The sequence below is a fragment of the Apostichopus japonicus genome, chromosome 17 (assembly GCF_037975245.1).
Source record: "Apostichopus japonicus isolate 1M-3 chromosome 17, ASM3797524v1, whole genome shotgun sequence".
NCBI lineage: Eukaryota > Metazoa > Echinodermata > Holothuroidea > Aspidochirotida > Stichopodidae > Apostichopus > Apostichopus japonicus.
In genome coordinates this window covers 24,195,135-24,219,907 of record NC_092577.1, presented here as the reverse complement: position 1 = coordinate 24,219,907, position 24,773 = coordinate 24,195,135, and the positions used below count along the sequence as shown (strand labels likewise).

At 39.6% G+C, this 24,773-nt stretch overlaps 1 protein-coding gene across 1 annotated transcript; it reads right to left on the bottom strand.

Annotated features, from left to right (window-relative positions):
- Positions 1-1,224: 1,224 nt before the first annotated feature.
- On the bottom strand, positions 1,225-24,455 carry LOC139954934 (uncharacterized). Its single transcript, XM_071954951.1, has 3 exons — positions 22,589-24,455; positions 3,184-3,600; positions 1,225-2,395 (listed from the first exon to the last, which is right to left on the bottom strand). The coding sequence occupies exons 2-3, from the start codon at positions 3,598-3,600 to the stop codon at positions 2,147-2,149; spliced, it is 666 nt and encodes a 221-aa protein (XP_071811052.1). The 5' UTR covers positions 22,589-24,455; the 3' UTR covers positions 1,225-2,146.
- Between the last annotated feature and the right edge of the window lie 318 nt (positions 24,456-24,773).

Genomic DNA, 24,773 nt, shown 5'->3' with positions numbered 1-24,773 from the left:
CCCCTCCTTCCCCCCCCCCCCAAGTTTTTTGGAGCATATAAATATACACCAGAGAACGAAAACGTTCTATGGTTCCGATATTAGGGTCTATTTACAGACATGATTTTGTGAATATTAATGAGTTAAGCTCTGCTCACTCATTAATATTCATAGGACACATAGCAAAAACAATAGGGATCGTCTTCTCACTATGGGGATTATAAAAAGTATGGTAGCAATCCAACATTTTTTTTATTGAGTTGTCGTAGTAACAAGCTATTTTGAGTGAATACTCATGAATACTAATGATATGAAATTTGCTGTTCATATAATTTTGTTCCTACTATAAACTAACATAACCATACAAAGTATGAAGCTAATCGGACATATGGTTACAATGATATTGACATTTTCATGATTTGACATTATGCCGTGCCCACTCATTAATATTCATAGGATGCATACCAAAAACCAAAAACAATAGGGATCATTTACTCACTATGGGGATTATATATACCAAGTATGGTAGCAATCCACCATTTTGTTCTTGAGTTATAGTTGTAACAAGGTCAGGTGTCAAACACATACAAACATACACGCAAACACACACGGCTAGGGCCATGTCTTTTATGATAGCTCCTTGTACTCGAAACTTGTACTTTGTACTCCCGATTGTTTGGAGCTTGGAGTCCAGTGTAGCACCAGCGAGGAAGATGTCAGTTTTCTCTAATGGGAGGGTCAGCTGTCTGAAATCATCTTGATGCAGTACCATGAAAAGAATGTTTCCTTGTTCATCCACCTCTGCACCAGTAATTTCACTTAAGACTTCTGTAGTCTGTGGTTCATGAATGTGCAACGAAATGAAAAGTGAAAAAAAAAAACAGTTTCGGTCATATTGAGCCACCCAAGGTATTTTTATATCAGTTAGGTACACTAGATATGGATGTTCTAGGTAACTTAATTGCTCTTTGGAGATTGGGATTTCAGTATGGTGCCTGGAGTAGGAAAGTAAAGAGTTTTAGTATTAGCTTATTTGTTGGGTTATCATTCCACATGTTTTCTCAACTATCTGAAGTCATTGATCATGTTATTAATTGAAATAACTGACGGCACTGTTAGTTAGGCTATCATACTCTTGCTGTCGGTTGCTGTACCCCATAATAAAATCCTTCAAAGTTGAGAAAAATTGATAGCCATTTGGTTGTGCTTTCATATTATTCCCAGTGTGGTACAAATATCAAATGAGTATCTACATATGTTTGTTGAAGGCCTATAAATTTTCAGAGAGAAGTTTTCTGAGCTTTGGCTTCAAAACAAAAGGAAGTTACTGGCTTCCAAACAGAAGGAAGTTACTGGCTTTAAAAGTTGTTAGTTGGCATTGAAATGATTATAATTACTAAGATGAACTCCATTGTGATTTGTATTCTTGTTTTTTTAGTTTCAAGTTGAACTACTTGAGATATGGTATTATAAGTGGTGTGACAGACACACTTACAAACAAGCGTGACTGCATAGCTTCATGTTGCTTCTAGCAAGGAATCAATAGTTGACATTTTAAAGAATGTAATGTCCTACCATCATTAATATTCATGAGATCGATACCTTATAAATAGGGAATGTCTACTCACTATGGGCCTATAATTATTAATTTTGACACTGCTGAGAATATTACAATTGGCCACGCACTTCATTAATATTAAATCATCAATACTATAAATACAATTTTGTTAAAAATCAGTCATGGACTTGTTGAGATATTGACCACCTACTAGTAAATATTCACAAGGTTGGTGCTGAAGTCAATATGGATTGTGTACTCATTATTGATAACTTATGTACCCAGTATAACATTAATTGACACAAGCATAGCTAAGGAAACGTGATTATAAACAAATAAGCCAAATTACAATTAGTGTTGCTACTTGAACATTAATGAGGAGAAATTTTTAACCACTTGCACACATACATTACCTACTGTGTCATTAAAGCAAATGCATGTCTAGTTACAACCTGTGTGTCATTCAAGCACTCATATATTCTGGTTTTGTCCAATGCACACAGAGTTATTAAATTTTTAAACACATGTTTTTTGTTTTCATTTCATATTTTCTGCATTAGTGTTAGGTGTTAGATATGCTTTGTCTTGGGAATGGAGATGTGTGTAAGATTACATGTGAAGGTTGTATTTTGTGGTTGTACTTACTGTTATGGTGGACTGGCTACTTGTTCCTAGGGCAAGTTGCCTCAAGTACTTGTCATCTTTCACTGTCACATATGTGACAGTGACCCTGTCTCCAGACTTTGCTGGGGAAGTTGAGGCAGTATTCCATAGGGCCACTGGTCTTGTGATCCCGTCCTGCATTGTCTTTATATTTCGAACTTCCTGTCCGCTGGCCACTGTGCGTGTGGTTTCATCCTGTTTGAAACCAAGAACATTTTTCTTGTAAACAGTGTGATTGGAAACTCATTGTCAAGGTTGAATGTAATTCATTACATAAAATTCAAGTTCAAAATGGGGCAGGCAGTGGGACTTGCTAGCTCATCATAGGTTGGGCAACTGTTGTTAGGGTAACTTATGGTTGCACGGTTACTTGGTCTGACCATGAAACCTGTTTAACCATGGTTACAGTTTAACTCTGTTATCATAACTGAAAATATCTTGTTAACCCGAATAATCAATTCTTAATAACTGCACGTTAACCAGAATAAAAATTTAATGCTGCAGCTGAGGCTCCAAACTCGACCATTTCATCAGCCAAGGACAAACAGGATCTAACGTGTGTAACGGTTGGACACCAAACCATTCTACCATCGATACATGCCACTGGAGACATTACAATGCACATAACTGTCATGATACATTCTAAAACTGTAGCACACTATAGGTTCAAATTTACTCTTACTTCGTTGAAAGTGAATATGCTATTTATTACTTTACCTCTACTTAATGTTGGACACCAAATGTTACATGTGATAGATTCTTACTCTTTCCTAAATTTCAGAAAAACAAACTGTATCTGGCTTAAAGCATTAATTCTATATGCATTGAAATATTTCAGTCTAAATACTTTTTGGTTCTGTAGCTAATATGTGTTATGCTACTTTAAGATTATTTAGAAGGATCCACAGAGTCATGAATATTACCTGGAGTATACTTACAGTTTCATCTAAATATGTTGTATCAAATTCTAAACTTTTATTTACCTGAACAATTTCTCCAGTTATAGTCATCAGCTTCTGTGGAGTTCCTGGCTTTGGGAGCTTCACATCTTTCAATGACACAAGCTGTGGTTGTGGTGGATTCACCAAGTGTCTAGCAATATCCAGTATGTTTTCACTGATATTGTTTACTGCAGGGGCATTGGTCACTTTTGTGTTTTTGTTAAATATCAGGCAAGACCTGCCTTTTTGAAAGTTCCGTATCAGGAACGTTTTGCCGGTCATCAGTTTTTGTTGTATGTCTTTGTTGTAACAAACTGCTTTCGTTGCAGCTGTTACATCTGCGATACCTAAATTAAGGATATCACCCTGAAGCTTGCTTTCTACAATGAGAACTTTAGTTCCCTTTGGATATGGACCAGAGGACTGCCCAGACTGCATGATGTTCTCTAAGGTGTCCATCTGTATGGAATAGAAACCAAGATGTGTAAGAATTAGATAATTTATAATAGTGTAATGGGTGAACTATTTAGTAGACCCCACAAAATTTTGATTGTCGTAATAGAGGGCGCAAGGACAGTTTCTGTTACAACTCGTTGCTGTCCGATCAATCAAACGATCAGCGTTCTTGTCTCTCCCCCCCCCCCTTTATAGCCGGATGAGCCGCCTGGCCCCTTCATTACCCCAGCCCCAATTAACACCTCTGGGCATGTAACATTTTGGCGACCCTGCCAGGACGTCTCCTAGACCGGCAATATGGCTAGCCAAGAAGACGCTGAGGACAACAACATGGTTATGGAGGCCATCAAAGAGTGCGAACGTAAAATGAAAGAACTGAAGTCTAAGCTGCCAGAGGAAGAATTACCACCAGATTCCAAGATGTCAACCCCAACCATACCATATAGAAAGGATTTTAAAATCCAGGGACAGATAGGGGAACCTGGACAGAAGGATAAACTTAGCTTTATGTCTCTTATGCACCAAGTGGAGAGTGCCTCCCATAAAGGCGTTCCAGAAAAAGAGATTGTCGAGGAAATAATTAAGTCAATCACCCCAGGACTGCAGTTCAGGATCTACCTAGAAGGTAGGGACAATCTCGATTTACCCACACTGAGACGACTTTTGCGGGCTCATTTTCAGGAGAGAGGAGCTACAGACCTCTATCAAGAGTTATGCAATGTTTCTCAGGGCGCACGTGAGTCTCCCCAGAGTTTTCTTCTGCGAGCATTGGCATTGAAACAGAAGGTCCTCTTTGCTTCCAAAGAATCAGATGCCATGTTTAAGTATGACAAGCCCCTTGTAAATGCCATGTTCGCCCATGCTGTTTCTACTGGACTCCTCGATGCCGATATAAGACATGACATGAAGCCCTACCTGACATATGGTAATCTCACCGATGAGGAACTCATGGAGAAACTTAATTTGGTGACATGCAGAGAGAAAGAGAGGGTGAAAAAGATGCAGCAGAGACGTCCTTTAGCTGCAATGATTGATGTAAAGGAAAGTTCAAATCCAGAGAAAATACAACCGGATGGACAAAAGGATAAAGGAAAGAGTTTGTATGATGAAGTGCAAGCACTAAAGGCACAAGTGGCGGAGATACACAGGGTGTTAACAACAGCAGAACCCGGTCATCAGTCACTACCGAAGAGACGCAGAGGATGCCCTCAGTGTCAGCAGACAAACAAAGGAAATAGTTGTCAACACTGCTTCAAATGCGGCAATGTAGGTCATTTTGCACGGTTTTGTCGACAGCCGGGAAACGATCAGGGGTCCCTCCTGAGGGACGAGGAGCATCCCACAAAGGTCTAATGTCCCAGGATATGCCTAAAGATTCAAAGTACAGAAATGTTGTCTACCCAGTTGCAAATAGAAGAGTGGTAAAATTGGTTGTGCAGTGGAGTGTCAGATAGAAGGTGTTGAGACGAAGGTTCTGTGGGACACAGGGGCACAGGTTTCTATTTTACCCGAGAGATGGTTAAGGGATCACCTAGTAGACAAGTCACCCCGACCTGTTGGCGAGTTATTAGACGGCTTGACGTTGGACTTAAAAGGGGCAAATGATCTTGATGTCCCATACAGTGGTTGGGTGGAGGTCAGTTTAAAGTTAAAAACAAAAGATTCTGGACTCCAGCCACTTACAGTACCGATGCTTGTTTGTCCTGGTGAACGTGAGATGCCTATCCTGGGTACAAATGTCATCCGTCATGTCATTGAGGATACAGAGGAAGAGAAGACTTTGGTTAACTCTCTGCAGAAACTGCTGCCTGGTAGAAGAGAAGGGGCCATTCGGTCTCTAATTGAAGCAGTCTTAGAAGGTGACCAAGTTTCAGCCCGATGTAGGACAGGAAGGAAGGACATCTGTGTTAAGAAAGGTCAGATGTAATTAGTCTCATGTAGAGTCCATTTTGGTTCAGAACAGAATACTTTGTCTGCTTTCTTCCATCCTAATCCAGAACAAGGGTGGCCTGAGGGGCTTGAAATTCCAGAGACCGTGGTCCCCGTTAACAAGGGATCTTCCTGCAGAGTTCAGATTCCAGTAATCAACACCAGTAACAGAGATTTGTGGCTCAGAAAACGCACCATGCTGGGTTGTGTGGAACCAATCAAATCTTGTCTCCACTTACCCTGTGATGACGAAGATGAAGAGATGACTTTACGGGTACAAGCAATTGTTAATGCTTGTGAAGGAGGTTCTGAGGTGGGCAAAGACATACATGAAAGTGCTATTCCTGAAGCCAAAGAAAGTGCCAGTGAACAGAAGGAACAATGGTGCCCTCCCGTGGATCTCTCAGGTTTAACTGTGAAACAGAGGGAAGTTGTCACACGAATGCTGAAAGAAGAAAATGCTGCCTTCTCAAGAGATGATTTTGACCAAGGTTGTGTTCCAGACCTTCAAATGAGATTCCATGTAAGTGATCCAAGACCAGTGCAGAAAAACTATGCCAGCATTCCTCGCCCCCTGTACAAAGAAGTTAAAGACTACCTTCAAGATCTCATCAACCGAGGCTGGGTCACAAGGTCCAAATCCAACTATTCTTCTCCAGTGGTATGCGTACGCAAACGAGATGGTACGCTGAGACTCTGTATCGACTATCGAGAATTAAACAGGAAAACTATCGATGACCGCCAACCGATCCCAAAAATACAGGATATTTTAGATGGCTTGGCAGGTAATTCATGGTTCTCTACCTTGGACCAAGGGAAGGCTTACCACCAGGGGTTTATGGCGGAAAAAAGCCAACATCTGACAGCCTTCATTACACCATGGGGCCTACATGAGTGGAGAAGAATCCCTTTTGGTCTAAAGAATGCACCAGCCGAGTTCCAGAGGGCCATGGAGAATTGTTTAGATGGGTACAACAATCAAATCTGTGTTGTATACTTGGATGACATTCTTGTTTTTGCCCCAACTTTTGACCAGCATGTCGAAAATCTCCGGAAAGTCCTCAAACGGTTACAGCTACATGGTGTTAAACTCAAGCCATCGAAATGTAAACTGTTCCAAAGGCAGGTTAGATACCTGGGTAGAGTAGTATCAGAAGAGGGCTATAAGATGGACCGTGCAGAGATACAACCTGTCCTGGCTCTGAAGGAGAGAACGCCTACAACTGTTGGTGAGCCTAGACAAATTTTTTTCCATTAGAGCCAGACCACTGTATGACCTCCTTGGAAAATCAACAAAGACCAATGACAAAACGCCATCGAATGGGAAAAAGAAGAAGAAGACTAGTAAAAACAGCCCAAATTCGAGGGAACAGATTAATTGGACACAAGAACACCAAAGTATTGTCGATGGTCTAGTTGATCAGATTACCCAACAACCGGTGATGGCATATCCATACTTTAAATTGCCATTTATCCTCCACACGGATGCATCGAACCAAGGCCTGGCATCAGTTTTGTACCAACGACAAGAAGGAAAGTTGCGAGCCATTGCTTTTGCATCCAGGACGTTGTCACCCGCAGAAAAGAACTATCATTCTAACAAATTAGAATTTTTGGCTCTAAAGTGGTCAATTACAGACCGTTTCCGTGATTATCTGCAGTGTGCTGTTAACTTCACCGTCTTCACTGATAAGAATCCACTCACCTATGTGTTGACAACTGCTCGTCTTAATGCCACTGGCCAACGGTGGGTTTCTGAACTTGCAAGTTTTCGGTTCAACATCAAGTACAGACCTGGCAAGAGGAATAATGATGCCGACACGTTATCACGAATGCCTATTAACGTTGATAACATGGAAGAATTGGTCAATGATTGTGTTATGGAAATACCTGATGGTGTCATAGCAGCAGCAAAGGAGTATCTACAGGCGATTGACAAAGGCGATATAAGCTGCATTGATGCTGTACCTTGCAGTTTGGATGCGATTGAGACTGTTACGGCTGCAGCACGACCAACCCTTGGCTCAATAGATGTTGACACCCTAAAAGCTGCTCAAGAGAATGATGATACTATTGGAAAGGTTCTTCAGTACAAACGTCAGGGGCACCTTCCAAAACAAACAGAGAGGAGACAAGAATCGAAGGGGGTGCAAATCTTACTTGGAAAATGGAAGGAGATTGAAATAGATGACAGGGGACTATTACAGAGGAGAACCATAAACAGAAAGCAGCTCCTCCTTCCAGAGAAGTATAGGAAGTTGGTGTTGAAGGCATTACACAATGACATGGGTCATGTAGGAGTCGAAAGAACCCTGGAGTTGACAAGACAGAGGTTTTTCTGGCCATATATGGCTAAGCAGGTTGAACACTATGTTACAAAGGAATGCGAATGCCTGAAAAGAAAGAAGCCTGCAAGACACACAGTTGCACCCATGGTCCCTATACAAACAACTGAGCCATTTGAAGTTGTTTCCATAGATTTCTTGCACTTGGAGAGATGTAAGGGATATGAGTATATATTGGTAGTAATGGATCGTGCTTTTTACGTGCAAAGAAAAACGGACACGGACCAAAGGTCAACAAAACCAAAACAATTCCAGTCTGTTTAACAACCACCAAAAACCCAACTGAAAACCCACAAACAGAAATCTCTCACTCACCCACAAATGTATTCAATGTAGCGTTCAACGTGACATGAAATGGACACGGACCCAAAGGCCAACAGAACCAAAACAATAACGCTACACAAACCAGCCCCAAAAAGCCAACTCCAAACCACAAACAGAACCCCCCCAACCCATATGATGTAACGACCACACAACCCCCCACACACACGCCTGAAAAATAACCCACTCCAAAACTTCATCCGGGGTACGCCGTCCCGATGGTAGACAACAGGCCTGCGCATTACCTGCGAAGTTTTCCCAATATGGGTCTTTCCAGGCCCCTGGCAGTGTTCCCCCTTTTCTTACGAGGGAGCAGAGTTCTTAGCTTCTCGTCATTGATCGAGTGGACCTCCCTGTTAGGAACAGGAGGTCCACTAGCGACCATCGTGTCCGGTATAACGGAAGCGGCTGCGGGTAGGGTGGAAGGCCCACTCGAGTCAATGAGATCAGTGGCCTGTTTCGTCTCATCAAACCAATCGGAGGACTCCTTAGCCACAACTAATAAGGCTGTAGTGCAGTCCTCCATTGGCGAGTCAGATTCTGGGCCACTCAATGTCTCTTGGGCCGGTTGACTCGGGGCCCAACTAGTATCACCGATAGCGGGCGAAGCTACAGGTAAACCAGTACAAGCGGCATCCTGCGCCGCATGCCACTCCGTTAGTACCATCTCCGCCGTTTTGTCCTGCTCTGCCTTAGTGGGCAGGCTGGCAGTCTCGGCAAGTTCGATCAGGGGAGAGGTCGGACACGAAAGGGGGAACAAAGCCTCCACCGGGGCGCTAGTGTCTGACACTGGGGCGACGACAGGAGCATCAGGTGGTACGGTGTCAGAGGCCGGGACGGGGACCGCTTGAAACACGCCCGTAGCCACTCTCGCGGCGTATGAGCGGTCTGGGCATAAACGGGCCTGATGGCCCGTTTCCCCATACGAGTTACACACGATATCCCCTTTACACTCGGCCAGGGCATGCCCAACCTGTAAACAGCGGCTACACCGCTTGTTCGGGCACAACCTGGCCTCATGCCCTTCCAGCCCACACCCCCAACAAGTGCGAGGCTGGCCCGGATATGCAGTGTGGGCCCTGTGCCCATTAGCCCACAAGGTAGAGGGGATATCGGACTTGAGTTCGATTCTAACTCGTCTAGTTCCGGTCTTGACACCTTTACATTCAAGGAATTCCGGCTCCTCGTAGCCGGTCACTTTCCCAAAACGCCCCAGTGTCCGCACAACAACCTGTTCAGACATGTCCAGAGGGAGATGGAGGACTGTCACCCACACCGAACTGTCATACGGTGTGACCTTCAGTCCCTCGACTCCCTCCAACACATGGACGCCTCGGACGCGGGCAGCCTCCGAGGTAAAACGAACATCAAAACAATTCATACCCCGGAGAGGTTTACGCTGAAGCGCGTCAACCTCTCCAGGGACTTTTAAACCAACAGAACGCAAAACTGAAAAAAAAACTTGTCCGGGGACGACCTTAGCCTCCCCCGAAAAACTCAACAATACCATTTTGTGACAGCTAGGGGTGTGGCAAAGCCACGCACCTATACAAAAACCAAAACGAAAACAAACCCAAAACACACAAACTACACTAACACTAACTGCAAACTAATGAAAGGCCAACGTAAAAACACAAAAAGGTGTGGTCAACGAAAAGTGGAGAGCAGCCGAAAACACGTCCGCACTCCACGAGAACTGAACTGAACTCTCTTCTAAAAACTCTCTTCTTGGACCTCCAAGGTCAATTTATGGTATATGGTTCGGCTACGTTGCACCTGGTGATCGCCTGGACCTGGATCACTACACTCGGTTCTGTCAAGCCTACCCCACGAGAAACAAGTCTGCAGCTGCCGCAGCTGACAAACTGTTCAATGACTACTTCATGAAGTTCGGGTTTCCAAGGAAACTCCATCACGATCAGGGACGTGAATTTGAAAACAAACTATTTTCAAAACTTCAGGAGCATGCTGGTATCAAACACTCCAGAACAACGCCCTACCATCCACAGGGAAACGGACAAGTTGAAAGGATGAACAGAACCCTGTTAAGTATGCTGCGTTCTCAATCAGAAAAACACAGAAAGAATTGGACTGACTCACTCCAACAGTGTGTGGATTCATATCCTCATATCACATCATATCACTCATATCACACTGGACTCATATCCAGTGTGAGTCCACTGGATATGCACCCTACTTCATGATGTTTGGAGATCTCCAAAACTCCCTGTAGACCTACTGTTTGACCTAGATGAGGAGTCCGAAGGAAGTGGAGATCCTACAGACTATGCAGAAAGGTGGAAGAGGAGAATGCAGGAAGCTTATGCCCTTGCATCAAGAAATGCAATGAGGGCGTCAAAGAAAGCAAAAGACAGATATGACAAGAGAGTTCATTGCACCTTTCTATCACCAGGAGACCGAGTGCTTGTGAAGAATATGGCCCCCATGAAGGCCCTGCTAAATTACGGCCTTATTGGGAGGAACACATCTACGTTGTGATCAAACAACTTCTACCAGATGTCCCTGTGTACGAACTGACCCCAGAGAGGGGAAAGGAAGGAAGAGGACGCTTCACAGGAACCTCTTGTTGCCATGTGACTCCTTGCCATTGGAGGAGCCACAGCCAGTGAGTCGTAAGACTAAGAAGGTGAAACCCAACAAGTCCCAAAACCTGACTGAATCCGAGGGAGAATCTAGTGACAGTGACTGGGATGTTCCTATATATGTAGCCAGTCAAATGCCAGCTGATAATATTCCTGGAGGATAGATGTCACTGCCTGATGATGATGGTGGTAATGTCCAACAAGTGGAACCGGACACTCTGACAGAGGAAGGGGGTAACTTGGAAAGAGTAATCCCATCAGATGAACCAGTACCTGAGAATGATCCAGAGGTGCAGCCTGAACAGGATGTGAGGACGTCTAGGATTAGAGTACCTAGGACTGTTTTTACCTATAACCAACTCGGTGTACCAACATATCGGCAGCATCACCCACAAGTTAACACTGTATCTGGTACCCCACCTATTGCTCCATATGATGTCTGGTATCCAATGGCACCCATGCAGCATCAGTGGTTTCAACAGCCGGGCTATCCACCTCCATCGGCCATGAGGTATCCTAGGCCTGTAGCAATGTTTTAGGGAATATTGGTTTTAAGTGACTGTAGTATATGTTTTAAGAAAAAAAAATCAAAAACAATTATCTTGAGTTTGGACCATATTCATGGTTAGACACATTTAGAGACTGGAAAGGCTGTTGATGTTTGTTTTACATGTAGTAGATTCTACCAATATGCATGCTGTCTTTATTGAAATCTTCATATGTGACATGGGCATTCATATTTTATTCATGTACTTAGTGATTATTGATCTTATACACTGTAAGGAAGTATTTCTCATTTGGGATTACGCGTTACCAAAGAGTTTATAACTTCAATTCTTCCCAGGCTCTACACAAGGGTTATGTGGTAGTATTATTGCTCTACACAAGTGGGTTGTGTTGTAGTCAATTTAGGTTAATGCCTAGTGGAAGTCATACATGCAGTTAGTATAAATGTACAGAATAATTTGATAGGGTATTGGTCCAGGATGTCTGAGGTATTGGAGTTCATAGGGTGTAACCCTAGAAACAGTCTAGTGTACAGTTGTTTTATTTACTTTTAGCCTTTATTGTATATAACATGTTTAAGTTAGTGTTCATCAGAAGGAATTGGTTTGATGATATTGTAATTAGTTTTATGGGGTAAGGCAGAGTGTATTTTGCCATGACAATATTTATTTCCATGTCGGGACGACATCTTATAAAGAAGGGGAGAGTGTAATGGGTGAACTATTTGTAGACCCGACAAAATTTTGATTGTCGTAATAGAGGGCGCAAGGACAGTTTCTGTTACAACTCGTTTCTGTCCGATCAATCAAACGATCAGCGTTCTTGTCTCTCTTCCCCCCCCCCCTTTATAGCCGGATGAGCCGCCTGGCCCCTTCATTACCCCAGCCCCAATTAACACCTCTGGGCATGTAACAATAATAATACAAATTGTAATTAAAGAAATCAGTTGAACTGTAGTTTTGTTTGACACAATTGTGTATATAGGCCCAGGGGTGAATTTCAGTAAATTTAGGGGCAGGGCCATTTGACTGTGGTTTAATAAAATTACCTCAATACTCGGCATGTAGTGTTAACTACATGAAGCAAGTTCCTTGTAGATTCTATTTCGGTATTCATTTTGATTGCAATGACCTACAAGTTACATTTAAGATATTTTTTTGGAACTAAATTAATTGTTCACTTACAATTTCGTATCACCATATTATATTTCAAGATAATGCATTCATTATGTTTGGCTGACAACTCCAAATGCCATCATTCAGTTGTTATGGGGACTGTGGCATTGCCAGGGGGTGACCCATAAATAGTGTGTTACGGAGTGTTAAAAATTTCTCCCATATAAATTGAGAAAAATCAAGTTCTTTAATACAGCACCAGATTGCTTTTAAGGACCCATAAATTATCAAAAAATCTCTAAGTGAAGGGTTAATTTCAATCTTTTGTATCATGTTTTTATCGGTCTTATTATAAAATGTAAATCGCAGAGACTAACCCTCCAAAAAAGCAATTCTTCAAAAACAAATTATGCATGTTGCTCCGTCTGCGAAATCTCAGCTGTGCTGGGCAGGGGGACACCCATCCCTTTTATATCCCTCTCTATCTCAGCATTAACGGATAAACATTGTGCCTTCAATTAGGTGCTGTGCTCCTAAGTTGAAATGTTTGGCAATGCCACTGTATGGAGATAACAAACTAAATGGGCACATGAACAATCACACACCAACAAGGCCATGAATGCTAAATTCTTTTCCCCTGTACAATGATTAACATGCATACTAAGTTTGAGCTTCAAAGTTTGCATTATCGAAATCAAAGTGTTTACTAAGGTTACAGTCTATGTCCTCCATTGGAGATTGGGTTGTGAAAAAAGTACTTGTCATGTTGAACATTGTGGGAAAATGTAGGTACACTTGTGTACCTGCTTTTGTCATAAGTTACTTACCTGTAACTGGAACAGACAGTGCCCAGAAAGTTCTCTTCTTTATAGCATCATGCCCATTTTTGTGGGGGCATGCTCAACCAGAAATGGCTGCAGTAATAATCAAGCACTTGTAACATTGGTAGTGTAATGTAGAATTTGTTGTGTGGTATAGGTAGGGGTTAGATTTTGTTCAATTTTGTAAAGCCAAGTTTTACACAGCTTCACAGAGTTTACTGGTTGGGTATCGGGGTCCCCCAAAATTAGTTACCTGGTCTAGTTACTTTCTGGTATTGCTATTTTTAGGGTTTTTCTTTGCAGATCTGATAGCTGATATTTGTTCACAATATCAGCTGATATCTGATCCTATAATTTCTTCAGTGTTTTGGTTTTAAATGGAAATTTGTATGCATTGCACAATTCTGAATGGTTGTTACACTGTTTGCACTTCAAGTATACTGCATACATCATTCATATACTTCTTACAATTTTCATAGGTTGAGCCCACATGCAATTTTTATCAAAGCATAAGCATAGGTCAAGGGCTAATTACGACCAATGATGAAATGACCAAAACCTTGAAACAAACTAGGAGAGGGATGTATCATGTTCATTAGAAATAATAAGAATTGTTACGAAAGCATTGTTTCAGGTAGCATGCATGGATTTTATGTCAATATACATGTTGATGGAGAAGAAATAGGCCAGTTGATTTCCTAAAATGATTCAAGTCGAGTTGCTACGTTGTTTTGTTCTTGGGCGATATTTTTAATTTTACACATTAGGTCAATGAGACTTCCCCGTTGAGTTAGTTGTATGTGAGGAAACTTGCACACTAAAATCCTATTGATTTTGTTGTGTAAATCAAGACTTGTTTTAGTCATTTTATGATAGCCTAATTGATATGACAATTAGTATCTGAACTTGATAGGCTGTATGATATAAGAATTGGTAGCCTATTTATAGAAGCCTTTCTTGATCTAGGCAAACAAGTGATCATTACAGTGTAGTTCTTGATCTAGGCAATCAAGTGATCATTACAGTGTAGTGTAGAGTAGCTGTTAAACCAATTGGTTGATCGAAGTGACTGACAAGGAGGAGTGGATTATTACAATAAATTGCTAGTATAGAGTGAGTTAGTACAGTAAATTATGTTGTGTAATTAAGTGTATTGACAGTAATTGTTAACAATTAAATGAAGTTGTTGGAGTTTGTAGTTCTATGGTAAGCACATAGGACATATGGTACACATATTTTGGTTTAACTTGTTGTGTTTTCATGGAAGTTCTGCAAAGAAATCCAAGTTGCTTTGTGATGACTGTAATAGCTCTCAAGGACTCCACTACCAAATATTTTACTTGTAGGAATGTTTGTGTATATGTGATCTAAGCATGAGTTATAGTCTGTTGTAGGAGTAAGTATGATTTCTTTGTAATTGAATGTTCTTGTGAATAAAGAAATCAGGCTTTTACTGTCTGGTGAGTTTTGGAGTACATCAACATTGAAATCACCAGCAATCAATGTTGGTTGTGAATGATCTATGTGACTTAAAAAGTTACTCAATTCATCATGGAATAGTTGCATGGGAACCTTATTGGACCTGTAAATTAGTGCAATTTGAATAGTTCCAGCACATGTGTCTTTGGTTGTCAGGGAGATTTTAATGTTATTTGTATTCAGTGTATGTTCAGTCAGTGTTGTGATATTATTCTTAGTGTAGATCACAGTGCCATATGGGGAATTTGAGACAGGAGCATGAGATGGGATGTTTTTGAATAGTGTAAATCCTTCAATGTACAGCTCATCATTTGTGATTGCTTCTGATAAATGGCATTCAGTGAAAAGTAGAATATCAGCAGATGTGATTGTGCTGTCATGAATTATGTCAGAAATGTGTCTCTTCAGTGATGTTACATTTTGATGAATGATGGTAGTGCTGTCTGTACTTTCAAATGCATGGCTGCATGCTTTCAATGATCGTATGGATCGTAAATTTTCTACTTCCTTCACAACATTTCGATCGACGTTAATCTTGTCAGGATTAAGATCAAGAATGTATAATCCATTTATGGAAGTCACTCTACTTAATGCAACATAGTGGATGTGACATTGTGATCTAGCACCTGACATATCAACAACTATCTCTTTCATTGTATCTCCTTGACATCTATGGACTGTCTTTGCAGTTGCTGGTCTGAGGGGAAATTGTTTCCGCACAACTTCTGCATTTTTGTTGCGACCAATCCTGAACTGTCGACTACTTCTTGATATTGGTGTCCATGTTGAAGCAAGCTTTGAATGATACAGTTCTCTTTTAAAGTGTCGACATGCTTTACCTACAGTAATGTCATCGAACTGTACCCATATAGTGTGAATGTTCTGATCATGTACATTCTCTATATACTTGATGATACCAGTAGCACCATTAATCATTCCATCTTCAACTGAAACATTGAGACAGAGGTCAATTCGTTGGTCAATGGCCAATGATAGTTCAGTGAATAATCCCATTGTCTTTTCAGGGTTGTCCGGTATGCAAGTTAGTATTTTCTGTTTGACTGTGTTTGGGACATCATCTACGACAATGTCTTGAGATCTAATTGTGAGCTTTAGAGTGTCTAGTTGGGAAAAAACTTCATCATTGTGTGAATTAACTTTTAGGTTGGTCTGATAAACATGTGTAGCATTTGATGGAACGTTGTCGACTGTAAACTGCCTAGTGTTCAGCAGCCTTAAATCATCATCTGTTTGATTGCCTTCTCTTAGTCGGTTTAAAAGTTGAGGAAAACTCTGGTCATGTTTTTGTCGCATGATTTCAGTTAGTTCAAAGGCCATAAAATGGTCTTTCCATAAATTAGATGCTAATGGGCCATAATCTTCAGTTAGATCATTAAATATCCATCCATCAAACACTGGCTTGAGTTGAAAGAGATCACCAACAGCAATAATGCTAACACCTCCAAATATTTTCTTACTACCCATAATTTGTTGCAGTCTTTTATCTATGAATGTTAACATTCCATTACCAACCATAGATATTTCATCAATGAAAATGATTTTCAAATTTCTCAACTTCACTCGAAGTGAGTTTAGCTTGTCTGATGTTAATGCCTTGTAATGAAATCCTTCACTAGCTGGAATGAATAGAGCACTGTGAATGGTATTGCCTTTAATACCATAAGCTGCTTTGCCTGTTGGTGCCATAAGAAGAATGTGAGTATCATCTGGATCGCTTCCAGGCTGGCTAGAATAGTATCTCAATAGTGCATTGTACAGAGCTTTCAATACTTGAGATTTTCCTACACCAGCTCCGCCAGTGAGAAACGTGTACATTGGTTCTTCTTTTGTTTTGCACCAATGCAGTACATAGAAGAAGTCTTTCTGTTGTTTGTTGAGGCTGCGTACTAGAGTTCTGTATTCAGAATCAGGCAAGCGAGGTTTTTGCAATTCTTCTATGTTTGCACTATTGACTGCAATCCCAATGTCTTGTCCAATATCATACAATTCAGGTGATTCATTGGAAGGGATTTTCACTTGCTGTTTATCCTTTTCGATATGTTCTGTATTTGGTGCTATCTCATCATACATCTCAGGGTCTTCATTTTCAATATCATCTATTGCCTGGTGAATGATATCTCCACTGTGGTTATATTCTGATTCCTTGTCTTTAATCTTGGATTCAACCTGGAGGTATCGTTCTTGGTAAGTATCACATGACTATGATATTATTCTCAGATCTGCAAGGAAAAAACAACATCAGTTGCTCTCTGTAGTACTTTTTCTGCATCATTTTCCTTGTTAAACCGGACATATCTGATGATCTTGGCTTTGTTTCTCTTTCTAAAGTTTAACGCACCAACAGTATAGCATTTGACCTCACCAGTATCCTGCATATCATGGTCATCAGCATTATCATCTGATTCATAATCATTGTTAGTGCTCTCAATTCTCTTATTGTCACTAGTGATTTCGAACCAAGCTGCAAAGTCTGCAAGGCAATAATGTTGTAGTGCTTTAGGTCGGACAGCATACTTCCTGATAAGTCCCATACATTCAATATCTGTAGAGTAATCTGGCAACTGTTGAATATATTCCAATGGTTTGATCAGGATTGTTCGATCTTCTAATGGTGAGGTATTTATAAACACAAATTGCCTGGAGGCTTTTCTGAGTGGCATTTGTAATACCAAATACACTGCTTCTTGAGCACTCATTTCAACATGATTAAGGAATTTGTTTCCAATGTGTCGTACTTGCTGTTTGATGTCCATGTTCCCTTCTCTTGCTTCTGTTGTTGCACGCTGCATAAGGTTACTCATACCTCTTTGTCCTTTGCTAATGTAAGATACAATGTACATGGCACATGCATATGGGTCGAGTACATATTGAATATCCATATTAGCTCTCCAAGTTTCTAGCAAGACTTTATTGTAACCATTAATTCTGACTTCAGATGGTGATCTTTTGAGAAAGATTTTGTCTGATGTTATGGATGAACGTATGGCAAGAATGTAGTCTCTTTTTGTGCTTCCCAACTTGGTCAACATATCTTCAAATGTGTCAGTAATGTCTTCAGCAAGTTTCAAATCATCCAAGTAAGCTCTTATGCACTTGTACAGTTCTGTAGTATTAGCATTGCCTTCAACTTCTAACGGTGTTAGAATCATGGTTCTAGGCATTGGTGGGATAGGAAACCCAAAGCGGCAAGCACCTTGTCTCTTCTTTCTGCATGTCTTTGCATGGCTGTGAGATTGCAAGTTAACTGTTTGGTTGACTGTGTCAGAAGGTTTGTTACATGTGACATATTGATCAATAAAAGATGTTACTTCTGTTGGGGCTGCATTTCCATATAAAGGTGCATCTTTGACCCAAACTAGCATGTGAATGTGTGGGGAACCTCTCTGTTGGAACTCAACTCTGTAGAAATGATCAATGATCTCACCAATTGGATGATATGAACTATACAGGAAATTATTCAATAACCTACGAAACATGTAATCAAAGTGACGTGCACATGTAACAGGGTCACTCTAGATAAGGTCAGATTTCTCATTCCAATTCATGTTTAAGAGTTGTTCATCTGTGAAATGTTTGTTTTTGACTGTTCTTCCAAGGATTTTGAGTAAGTGAAGCCACCTTGTTTCAGCAGCAGAGAATGACAGAAACCATGTTGGGATTCCAAGTTGTCGAATCATTGCAAACAGTTCTTTCTTGGACTTTTCCCAATAGGGAGGGGATCCTCGTAATGTTCGGAATACTCTAAATCCTTCATCTAGGGTCAAGATTTGCTTGATACTTTCATTTGTTTTGAAATGTTGAGCAGTTACTTTCTTCCCTTGTGTTTTTTTCTTTCGCATACTAAGTGTTACTTTTTGCTGTATTTGGCTGATTTGTAATTTTTTGACTTTGTAGAATATGTTTGGGACAGATTTGGCAAATCTATCTTTGTGACGTAGTTCCCACTTACATATTGTGCTGTAATGTACCTTAACTTTGTTGTCACTTCTTGGTTGTCCACAAAATAATGTTGGATATGCAAGTATTTCAGAAAGACTGTCTTGAAATAAGCCCATAGGTCTATTTCCTTCATAGGCCATCAGCTGAAGGTCGAAATTCGCTTGTTTCGTTCCAGCAACTGCGGGTCTAAAATTTCTCTACAGCATTGAATACATAAATTAACTAAGATTAATGATCCAAAAGTTCTCCATGTACTTTCCTGCAGTTTTTTGGCAATTCCGGTCGAAAGATCGAACTATATTTTTTATTGCGTATGTTAAGAAACCTGCCGTTTTACGTTCAAAGTTGTGCGCCAGTGAGATATCTGTACCATGTGATATGAATTGTCCAATGAGCCATGAGTTCTGTGTGCAATCTTTGTAGAAAACAACAAACATGGCGGCTCCCACGGGCGCTAGTCAGTCTCCGACACACGGAAATCTACAGTGCTCAGTGCACATTGAATCTGTAAAATTTGAAGCAGTCAAGGCACTGACGAATAAACGATGGACTAAAGTTACTTCCTGCGCTAAAGATTGGCTTAATCTCAGCGGCGGAGACAGTGATATCGCCGTACTACTGATTACTCCATGGCCTACTACGATCAAGCGTGTGTTCAACAGCATAGTATGATGGGGTTCCACGATAAGTGTTACAGGCGGTTCATTGATAGCAAGCACATTGCTGCAAGAAAACGAACAGTTCCAGAGGAGACCCCATATGATTTTAAACGAAGAATTGACGGAAAAGATCGAGGAAACCAAGCAGAAGCTCTGGTGTATTGCCTGCAAATATTTGGGAAATTTGGATAACAACTGGCATGAATTTCTTCGGAGGGTCATCTGGAGGGAAGAAAGTAAACGTGTCATGAGTGTGTATACTTTGAAAGTTAATATCAGTAATTTTTGTTTGATCAAATGATGAATGTTGCTGTTCTGTTTTTTCAGAGAGGGTTTCATTAGCATATGTTTGTGCCTGGCATGTTTGGATTGATGTTATATTTTGCTTTGATACTCTTCTTGTCTTGTTTCGCTGTCTGTAACTTAATTTTTTGTTCGTGGCATGACAGAATATTGTGGACAACAGTTTCTTTTGTTTCAACAGTTTCAACAGTTCTTTTTGGACAACAGTCTTTGTGGGATAGTAGTGCATTCCCAGACGAATTTAAGGCAGGAAAACCCTGCAATTCCCTGGAATATAAGCCAGGAAATTCCTGGGTTTGAAAATGGTAATTCGGACAAGAAAAGCCTGGTTTATATAACTCATTTAGAGCCAGGTTAAGGCCGGACAAGCCTGGATGGTTAACCCAGGTTTACCCCGGAAAAGCCAGGTGTCTAGTGTGTGAGTGAAGAGCCAGGAAAAACCAGGAAAAGCCTGGTACATGCACACCCAGGATTACCCACGAAAAGCCAGGTCCCTGTTTATATCAGTGAGGAGCCAGGAAAAGCCAGGTATACATACCCAGTATTAAACCGGAAAAGACAAGTGTCCATGCTTACCCTATATATATTATCTTGCTGGCTAGTTGGCAGTTACTTTTAGCTTATAGGAGGTTAGTGTGTTTGTGGTATAGGAAATTTTCATAACTTAAAAATCATGAATTATATGTATATGTAAGGGTGTTAGCGACTGGAAATAAATGTTTGTTCTTGATCAGAGAACTCTGGGTTTTGGTGTGATGACCAAACACAGAACAAGACACATAAAAAGGGAACACTCAACTGGATTGGATGAAAATAAATTATAATTATGAATAAGAAACAATATACAGCTGATCTGAGCCCAGTCAAAGAATTAAATAAAACGACTTAGATTCGTGAGGTGCACCCAAATGTAAGTATACCCAGGCTCACAAGACTCTTTTGTTCCTATAATATATATACACAGACCCCTTTTCCTGTGAGAGCTAATTTCCAGGAAGAACAAAGATAGTTGCTTAGCAACCCAGAAGAGAGAAATCTTAATCCCCCTACCACAAAACAAGTTACAAATATACTGTACAAATGTATAGCCCTCTGTACAGTGAGCACTGCACTAATAAACAAGTAAAACTATGGTTCAAAAGAAAACTTTATGTAAGAGCTGACCATCTTACAACTAGCTAATACTGGGTAAAAGGCAAGCTTGGCTTTTCCTGCCTAGCCAGGACAGCATTCCACTCTTTTCCTGCCTATTGTGGACTTGTGAGGCTGGGTGAAGCCAGGAAAAAGGCTGGACTTTCAAAATCCTGGCTTTTCCTGCCTAGCCAAGACAGCATTGCCCTCGCTTTTCCTGCCTAGTGTGGACTTGTGAGCCTAGATGAAGCCAGGAAAAGGCTGGACTTTCAAAATCCTGGCTACCTGAGGCAGGAATAAAGCTTGGATATCCAGGGAAACCCAGGGTTTTCAAGACTCTTGCTTAAAAGCCAGGAATTATTTTCGTCTGGGTATAGAGAGTGATTGACTGTAAATGCTCTTCTGAATTTTTGAATTCTATCACAAGAACGTGATCAGAATTGTGTCTTAATTTTGTGTATTTTTTTTTATTGCAATGCTTGGAATTCAAGTACTCTTTGTATCCCTGTGTAATTCTAGTTAATATTGGTAAGTGCTTTTTAAGTGCTTAAAATTGTTTTCTGTAAAAGTCTTTGTTGATTTGTCAGTAATTTTGAGCAATTTTTCAGGGTTTTTGGAGTATTTTCAGATCTTCTCTTCAGTGCTTCTCAGAAATTTGTAGCTCTTTTCAGCATTTGTTATATATATTTTTGGTGAGTATTTTATTTGGTGTATTTTCAGTGCTTTAAATTAAGCTCTGTTAGTAATTAATAGCGGTTCTTTTGCTTTTTCAGTACTTTTGATTTTTTAGCTCCTTTCAGTGCTTTTCAGCTCTTTACAGCTCTTTTCAGCATTTGTTATATGTATATATTTTTGGTGAGTATTTTATTTGTAGTATTTTCAGTGCTTTATATTATGCTTTCTTAGTAATTTATAGCGGTTTTTTGGCTTTTTCAGTACTTTACATTTTTTTGGAGCTCTTTTCAGTGCTTTTCAGCAATTTTCAGCTCTTTTCAGCATTTGTTATATATATTATTGGTGAGTATTTAATTTGGAGTATTTTCAGTGCTTTATATTATGCTTTGTTAGTAATTTGTAGCAGTTCTTGTACTGTTGATGTTTTTTAGCTCTTTACAGCAATTTGTAGCTCTTTGCAGCATTTGTTATATGTTCTTCAGTACTTTGCAACACTTTTTATGCATTAATTTTGAGTAGTTTCCAGGTTTTGGTGAGTATTTTATAAGGAGTGCTTTATATTATGCTTTCATAGTAATTTGTAGCGCTATCTTTTGCTGATTTAGTACTTTCACTACTATTAGCTCCTTTCGGTGGTTTTCAGCAATTTTTAGCTCTTTTCAGCAACTTCTATATGGTCTTCAGTATTTTGTACCACTTTTTATGCATGCAGCAATACTTTGTTATGCTTTTTATGTACTTTGCAGTACTTGTGGTACTTTTCTTCAGTACCTTACAGTACTTGTGCGTTTTGGTACATTTCAGTCCTTTATGCTTGTCCAAGTACTTTACAGTACTTGTTATGCTTCGTTCAGTACTTTCTTTGCTTCTTTTCAGTATCTCCTAGTCCTTTTTTATGCTCATGTCTTTTGAAATTTATAATTTGTAGTCTTGTAAATTTTGTGCTTCAATATTCTGGTTGCTATTCTCGTATATATGTGTGGTTTGAATATAGTATTGTTTTGCAAAATGTTGTATTGTCAGTACTGTGCTTAATACTACTTTAAGATACTAATTTTCAATAATTTTTTTATATTGTGTTAACAATTCTAAAAACCTGTGAAAAACATATCAATTCTTTCCACCTTAACAGTTGATACTTACAATGCTGGATGTGGATGGATCGTGAAGCTGATGGTTCAGTAATATTCACAGTGATCAACTTCTTGTCCAGATATCAGTGGGTACAGCAAGAATTTGAAAAGAATGAAAAAAAAAATATGAATATTTGGATAGCAAAATTGTTTACACGTAGGAATGGTTGATTGCAAACTTTGCTTGTTCTACATACAACCAACTTCATGTAGGATAGGGTCTAGCGAAGTAATAAGACTGTTCACTACCTGAATGTTGTCTGTATCAGAAATTAAATCAGTTTTCTTCAACTTATCTAGTTCCTAAAGTGATACTATCCTACTGTTACTTAAAAGGTATAAGCCTAGCCACACCAAGTACGCTGACATGAGTTTTTGTTTGAACATGTTGTTTACCAACAAGGCCAATAGTTACGTAACAGTGGATTTTTGCTTTGATTGCCAACATGCTTTGATCTGGTCATGTAAAGTTGGTGGTTAAAATGTCAACAATACATATTTTTGGCACTAAAACATTTCAAAATTGAATTTTTCTTTAGAGAACAACTACAATTTTAAGAGAAACAAATTTATACGGGAAAAGTGTAAATTGAAATATTTTAGGGCAACAAAATTTAACAGTGAAATTGTTTACATTGAAGCAAAATGAGATTTGGAGAAGCCAAATTGCCAGAACAATTAATTACAGAATTAATTAATTAGCCTACTTAATTAGCACATTTTGTGTTTTAAACTATAGTCAGTTAAGAACCGACAGACCAATTACAACCAAACAAATTTTTTCATAACAGCTCAATATCTAAATTATGCAAATTAGTGTCATTAGTTAGCATATTTAATGCTTAAATCTAATCCGTTCGAGAAAACATACTCTCCTGCCTTCCTCTACCAGATATTGTGCACATCACATACCGTACACAATGAAATATTTTTGACAAAATGTCCACGGCTATGTTTCAATGTGTTTCTACACCCAACTGCTGGTTGTTTACCCCAAACTTTACTTTTCTGTAATTATTTTTACTATGGTTGGAATCCTTATTTAATTGTGGTCCTCAATCAATTCAAACAACATTTGTAAAAGACTTTCTGAAATGTTTGGCCCAACTGAAAATCTGGCAGTGGTACTGTACAAGTATAATTATATAAATTTACATTTTTTCAAATATTGAAGTCAAACAATGATCAAATGTGAAATAACATATTAGGTGGGATATACAGTACCTTACAAATTCAGAATACAACGAATGCCATGTGTAAGTTGTTAATACTACTTTAAATCGATATTTGGAGGCTACAACAACTTGAACAAGTACAATTAGCCTAGCAGTAATTTGTAATTAATACTAATAAATTTGCAATTAATTGAAGAAAGTACATCACCATTTTCTTAGGTGAGATGGGGTTAGATTGAGGGGTCAAGGTGTACATGCAAACGTTAACTGTTCATTGTAGTTACCACATAAGTATATTTAACCAATAGATGTTTTCTTTAATGTAGCACAGGCTTCATACATGTAGATCACAGAGTGACTGTGGAGACAGTAGTCCTTACTAAATTTTACAAATGCATAGTGTTAATCTGTAACGGTAACAGTATAGTAGCCTATACAGTACTCAATAGTACTATTAGCCAGTACTTTTAAATTAATGGTAGGGCTACTATAGTCTATACCCATGGTAACCTAGCAACCTACTCATTGTTTAAATTATAATGAGTAAAATCTTACAAAATGTTACACAATGTGTCATGCTGTACTAGTACTAGAGTATACCTATTTGTATTTATTTTTGTTGGGAAGGGTGAAAGTGTGCAAGCAAGAATGTGACCCTATCAATCACAAACTTAGTCTGAACTTACAATATATTTACAAAGAGTATCCAGTATTACAGTACCAAAAGTACTATCCTACTGTTACTAACAGGTTCAACGTTAGCCACGCCAGTTACGCTTACATGAGTTCTTGTTTTTACATCCTGTTACGATCAAGCCCTTTCTTGAACCTCTAGTCTTGACCTAGCTACGCGACAGTGGATTTTTGTTTTGATTGCCAACATGCTATGATCTGGTCATGTAAAGTTGATGGTTAAAATGTCAACAGTACAATTTTTTTGCACTAAAACATTTCAAAATTTAATTATACTTTACAGAATAATTCCTAGGGCGTAGACAATTAAGTGAAGAAATTTGACAG

What these genes read in the sequence shown, in the direction of transcription:
- LOC139954934 (XM_071954951.1), bottom strand. Translation starts at nt 3,600, where the DNA reads ATGGACACCTTAGAGAACATCATGCAGTCTGGGCAGTCCTCTGGTCCA. An exon ending in TAACTGGAGAAATTGTTCAG is followed by an intron (nt 2,396 to 3,183) that starts GTAAATAAAAGT and finishes GGTTTCAAACAG; the next exon opens with GATGAAACCACACGCACAGT.